At 39.2% G+C, this 6000-nt stretch overlaps 1 protein-coding gene across 1 annotated transcript in view; it reads right to left on the bottom strand.

Moving 5' to 3' along the window:
• Window positions 1-1839: 1839 nt before the first annotated feature.
• Amn1 (antagonist of mitotic exit network 1 homolog) overlaps window positions 1840-6000 on the bottom strand; it is a 34629-nt gene continuing 30468 nt past the window's right edge. Inside the window, exon 7 of the mRNA XM_028757545.1 lies at window positions 1840-2092. Coding sequence (XP_028613378.1) covers window positions 2019-2092 — 74 coding nt within the window. The 3' untranslated portion in view covers window positions 1840-2018. The remainder of the gene's footprint in view (window positions 2093-6000) is intronic.

The following is a 6000-nucleotide window of genomic DNA, read 5'->3' as shown; positions in this document are numbered from 1 at the left end:
ATTTAATTTTTACACACTCTGGTCCTGGAGATAGTCTAATAGTATAGCACCTACCTGGCATACACGTAACCCTAGGTACAATATCCAGTGAACACATACACATACACAAATTTATAATTTTGAACCCATTTTGCCAAGTGAAACATTCTTTCACATGTCTGCTTTAACATTCTTTCATGTGTCTGCTTTAGCAAAATATCATATGATACAACTTATGCTTCCAAAGAAACCAGAAATTTCCACTTCAACTTATTTTACCTTTATACTCCTGTCTCTGGTGTATTTGGTGTTGGTATAGGAGATTCTGTGCATATTTGGAAAGAGCAGCCATAGAACCCAGTGAAATTTCCTTGGGATACAGCTCAGTGGTAGCATGTCTGCCTAATATGTATGAGCCCCTGAGTTCAAACCATAGAACTGAGGAGTCAATGAAATGAGGGTCTGCGCAGAAGCCTTAGTAATGTGAACACATTGAATAGCTCTCTCTCTCTCTCTCTCTCTCTCTCTCTCTCTCTCTCTCTCTGTGCGTGCGTGCGTGCGTGCGTGTGTGTGTGTGAATTCAACACTAGCCTCATGAGCTAGGCAAGTGCTCTATCACTGAGCCATTTTTGCAGCTGAATGTCTCATTTTAACTGATGAATTATTACCATTGACTTCAGAGAAACAAGTATATCAGTTTCTGTAAAGAGGTAACAAGCCTTATGTTCCACTTTGCTTTTGGTTGAATGTTTTTTAAATGCATCTTATTTAGAATCCTACCCATACCTCCTTTTTTTCCTGTGGACATTTAATTTACATTTCAGATGTCCCATATCTCCTAAAATAGGTCAAATATCTATACTAGAGATAGGAATATAAAGATAAAATAAGTTGAAGTGGAAATTTCTGATTTCTTTGGAAACTAAGTTATATGTTTTGCTAAAGCAGACACATGAAAGAATGTTAAAGCAGACATGTGAAAGAATGTTTTGCTGAAGCAGACACAGGTGAAAGGATGTTTTGCTGAAGCAGACACGTGATGTTCAGAAAGAATATGAGTATATTCCCACAGACAGTGGGAGGAGGCTCTGGCATTGCACCTTGCTCTGCCTTACTAGTCTTTCTCTGGCCTTGGTTTGTCTTGCTTGGCCTGGATAGTCTCCACTGATGGTTCTCCTTGCATTGCTGATTTGTGAGTGGTGACTGACTGCCCAGTGAACTGGATTGCAGCTGCTGATTCCTGTTGGTGTTTTGCTAGAGGACTGGACTGCTGACAACAAAGACTGGAATAGCCCCAAAGAACTATTCTAAACAGTTTTTTATTAACCTTTCTTTTCCTTTTCCTCTTGTGGGTGGTGGGCCAGAAGGGAGGCTGAAACATTTAAGAACCCTTACTAAAGTAGGTTTTGAAAAATCTACGCCTACAAGTCATTTGAAACTTTTGTTATTAAAGAAACAAACCCAGTCCCCTTTCTATCAAGTAGAGTTCACGTCAGACCATTAAAAAAATGGTTCCAACAAATACGGGATAATAGAAGTATTAAAATGTTAACTCTTGTTAACTTTAAAGCACAAACACATTAAGATTGGATAGATTCTCTGAGAGTCACAGCTTAACTAAGACAATAAAATAATACACTGAAAAAAAAAAGTTAGAACCTATTAGAGATACTAGGACAGACACACTTTAAACGATCAGTTCTGTCCATGGAGACTCAATAGTTTAATAGGCTGCTTATAGATTTAAGAGCAGTCTATGAATATGTGGTTTTCTGCTGTGTTCTAATAGGCATTCATGGTGTGGGGGCCCATGTACCTGTTCTTACCAGAGTTGAATAGAATAATATGGTCACATATGGAACTTGTAAAATGCTGTATTTTTAATTTTTAATATGTCATTCATATTGCAAGTGAAGTAAATTCCTATGGGAAAAAATAAAATTAAATTAAAAAAAAATACACTGGCGTTAAATTAAGTAAAAGACAAGTATTTATAGCGCATATCCTGGGCAAGGTCCTGAGATCAGCCTCGGTAAAGATCAGTAAACAGACCAAGTCACTTGCTTTAGTTTTCTTGATCCTATTAATTGCTCCAAGATTTCTCGTGAATGATCTATAAAAGAGAACAATGAAACTGTATTAATTTACAATAATCAAATATATTTAATGTTTTTTTCATATATAAACTTTTTTTGGGTTTTTTTTGTTGTTGTTGTTTTTTCGAGACAGGGTTTCTCTGTATAGTCCTGGCTGTCCTGGAACTCACTCTGTAGACCAGGCTGGCCTCGAACTCAGAAATCCACTTGCCTCTGCCTCCCAAGTGCTGGGATTAAAGGCGTGCACCACCACCGCCTGGCCTCATATATAAACTTGATATAAGCTGAGAGTATGCCTATAGTATTAGTACTCAGGAAGTAGAGATATGAGAGTCAGGAATTTAAGACAGACCCAAATCATAGCAAGTAGGAGGCTAGCCTGGGCTATCTGAGACACTGTCTTAGCACAAAGGAAAAAAAAAAAAACCCAAAACCTGGTATGGTGATAACTATTACAGGATCATTGGGAGGATTAAAAACAACATGAAATATAAAGCATAGTGGTGGAGATATGTAAGCCAAAGCCCTTATGTCTGGCTTTGATGAAATGTATAGCAAAGCCTTTGCTTTGTTTGGGTTAATCAGCAGAGGCTGTTTGAAATTGTTTTCATACTGAACCTTAAAGATGTATTTATTTATTTATTATTTATGAATACACTGTAGCTGTCTTCAGACACACCAGAAGAGGGCATCAGATCTCATTAAAGATGGTTGTGAGCCACCATGTGGTTGCTGGGATTTGAACTCAGGACCTCTGGAAGTGCAGTCAGTGCTCTTAACCACTGAGCCATCTCTCCAGCCCCATACTGAACCTTAAAGAAATGTCTTTTTGCAGAGTCTGCACTTGGTGCTATGTGAAAGCCTGTAGATGCACAAACCTTGGTCCTAAGATACTCCTGATGAACCTGGAGTTCTTACTTTTAATTATGGCTAGCCATGGTTAAAATGGACTGAGATTTATGTGTGCTGTCTGATCTCTCCGGCAGCAAGGGCAAGGTAACTCTGGTAGATGGAACCTTTCCCACCCCCAATTAACCTTGTGTAATGATTGAATAAAATAACTGGTGTGAACTAGCTGGGTGTCAGTCTTTCCAAGAAGGCGGAACCCCTCTGCTCCTTCAGAAAATGAAGGCTTAGCACCTTAGTGAGCTTCTCTCTCCATTGTGGCACCTATGACCAACATCAATCAATACACAGTGGGGCTGGTGAGATGTCTCAAGAGGTAAATGTACTTGCTGCCAAGCCTGACAATCTTGAGTTGCATCCCTGGGGCCACATGGTAGAATGAATAGTCTGACCTCTACATGCATACTAGATAACATGTATGTACCTCTCCATACACAAATAAATAAATGTAATTTATCAAGCATATTTAAAATTTTTATTTTAAATTTTAAGTGCTTTGTCTGAATATATGGTCAGTGTACCACTTGGGTGCCTGGTGTCCATAGAAGCCAGAAGAGAGCATCAGATTCCCAGGAACTGGATTTATAGACATCATGGGTTACCATTAATTATTAATGAGTTATTCAGTTGTATACTATGCTTTGAATTTTTAAACTACATTTACTTACCAGGGCTGGCAATCTAGCTCAAGAGTTAAGAGGACCTAGGTTCAATTACTAACACCCACACTCCACTCCCTGGCCTCCATAGGCTCATGGTTATATCATAATGCAAAATGCATTTCGTCCAACTTGAGAAGTCTCCACAGTCTTTCAGTCTCAACTCTGTGTAAAAGTCCAAAGTTCAGAGTCATTCTAAAGCTTCACAGATGGCTTCTCGGGGACTCTCTGCAGGGACCTCACTGCCAAACACACACCTGGGCTTAGTACCTCTCATTAAATACAGAAGATTCTACAACACCTTTACTTGTGTACCCTTTGTAACTCTAAAGCCAGAACCAAGTGGATGGCACTGCCAAGTGTGGCTACCTTGAATCACATCTGTAGCAGCTTTCATTTGTTGTTGCTTTTTAGCAGCAGAAAATTCTTTTTGCCTTTTCTTTTCACAAGTGGAAGCCTGGCTGAGTAGGCTCCTGCCCTGAGGCCAACCTGCTTTTTATCCCAATGCAGACTAGGCCTTGCCTTGATTTCCATCTCTCTCTCACACAAGTGTGGCTCCAACATTAAATTTCCTGGTGTTCTATTTCTCCTCAAACTGTATATTTTGTATTTCTATTTGTACCACTTGCTCTTTTGTCCGTTTGTAGACTGACATAGGAGTGATTACTAATAACCACACAACAGAATCAATATTAGGCTGTATTGAAACCTCCTCTGTCAAAGTTCATCATTTGCCAACTTAGCCTCAGACAAATTCTTAGGACAGAGGTAGAAGACAGCCACTATCTTTATCAAAATACCACAAGAATTGCTGCTAGCCCTGTTGCTAATATTGTTCCCCTCTTAAATCTCTTGAGCCAACCCCCACAGTCCATATAGCTCTTAGCACTGCTGTTTTCCAAGATCCTACTAGGATGGCCCATTAAGCTCTGTTGCCAGTGTTCAACTGCTTTCCTAGTCGTAAGTACCAGATCTTCCACATTCCTCCAAAAACAAGCATAGGCAGGTCTGTCGCATCGATACCCCACTCCTGGTACTAACTTCTGTCTTAGTTACTTTTCTATTGGTGTGACAAAACACCATGACTAAGACCAAGAAAGTGTTTAATTGGGCTTACTGTTTTAGAAGGTTCTATGATGGTGAAGTAAAGGCATGGTAACAGGAATACCTGATAACGCACATCTTTATCCAAAAGTAGGAGGCAGAGAGATACCACTGGGAATGGAAGTCTTCTGAAATCTCAAATTCTGTTCTAGGTAATACATCTCCTTCAACAAAGACATACTTCCTAACCATTCTGAAACAGTCCCAGCAACTGAAGACTAAGTATTCAAACATATGACCCCCTATGGGAGGTGGTCATTCTCATCCAAGATTTCACAAATACCTGTTATATAAGTCTGCTATGTATGGAACCAAAGTAGTTGCTAATCAGATACCTCCACCATCCCCCAATGCTAGGTATTCAACCCTGGATCATAGCATGCTAAGAAAGCTACTGCTAATCTAATCTACTCTTTCTCTCTTCACTATCACTCAGCCTTAAAATCAGGCAATTACCTAATGGAAACATTAAGGTCTTTAAAAGTGGAAGACAGATACCAGGTATGGTGTTGAAGTATTGTCATAAGTTAGAGGCAAGCCTGGGCTACATAGTGTGTACCAAGACACCTGGCCAAATGAGTCTGGTTAAAAAGTTAAAATAAATGGAAGAGGTAGAGAGATGAAGTACAGAGATGGCAGCATGTTGCTCATATTCATTAAACAGAAAGAGAAGACCTATCCATTATAAACAACTAGAACTAATAAATTAACCAGGTTGCAGGGTACAAAAACAAAACACAAAAATCAAATGCATTTGTGCGTATCACTAAGGAATGACCCAAAAATGGAATTAAAGTAATTTTACTTATGTTTTCATAAGAAAGAATAGAAACTTAGGCATGTGAGTTTAAGTCCATGATCCCAGCCACTTGGGAGGCTGAGGCAGGAGGATCACAAGTTCCAGGCAAAACTGGGCTACCCAGTAAGAATCTGTCTCACAAAACAGAAAGAAAAATAATTCTAAATGACAAAACATTGGAATATTTAGAAATGAGTTAATAAGAGTAAAAGTTACAAGACTGGGTAGAATAGTTACACAACACATACAAAGCTTTAGGTTCAGTGGGGCATGGTCATGCACACCTTTAATATCAGCACATGGGAGGTAGAAGCAAGCAGATCTTGAGTCAAAGTCCTGCCTAGTTTACATAGAGATTTCCAGGCCAGTCAGGGATACACTTGCTTTTTTATTGCTATAATAAATGCTATAACTAGAAGCAAGTTGAAGGAGGAAAGGGTCTATCACTACAGTGATA

The sequence above is a fragment of the Grammomys surdaster genome, unplaced genomic scaffold, assembly GCF_004785775.1.
Source record: "Grammomys surdaster isolate TR1022 unplaced genomic scaffold, NIH_TR_1.0 126176, whole genome shotgun sequence".
NCBI classification, from domain to species: domain Eukaryota; kingdom Metazoa; phylum Chordata; class Mammalia; order Rodentia; family Muridae; genus Grammomys; species Grammomys surdaster.
Note: the sequence above shows the minus strand (reverse complement) of the source record. Positions and strands in the feature narration are given on the sequence as shown.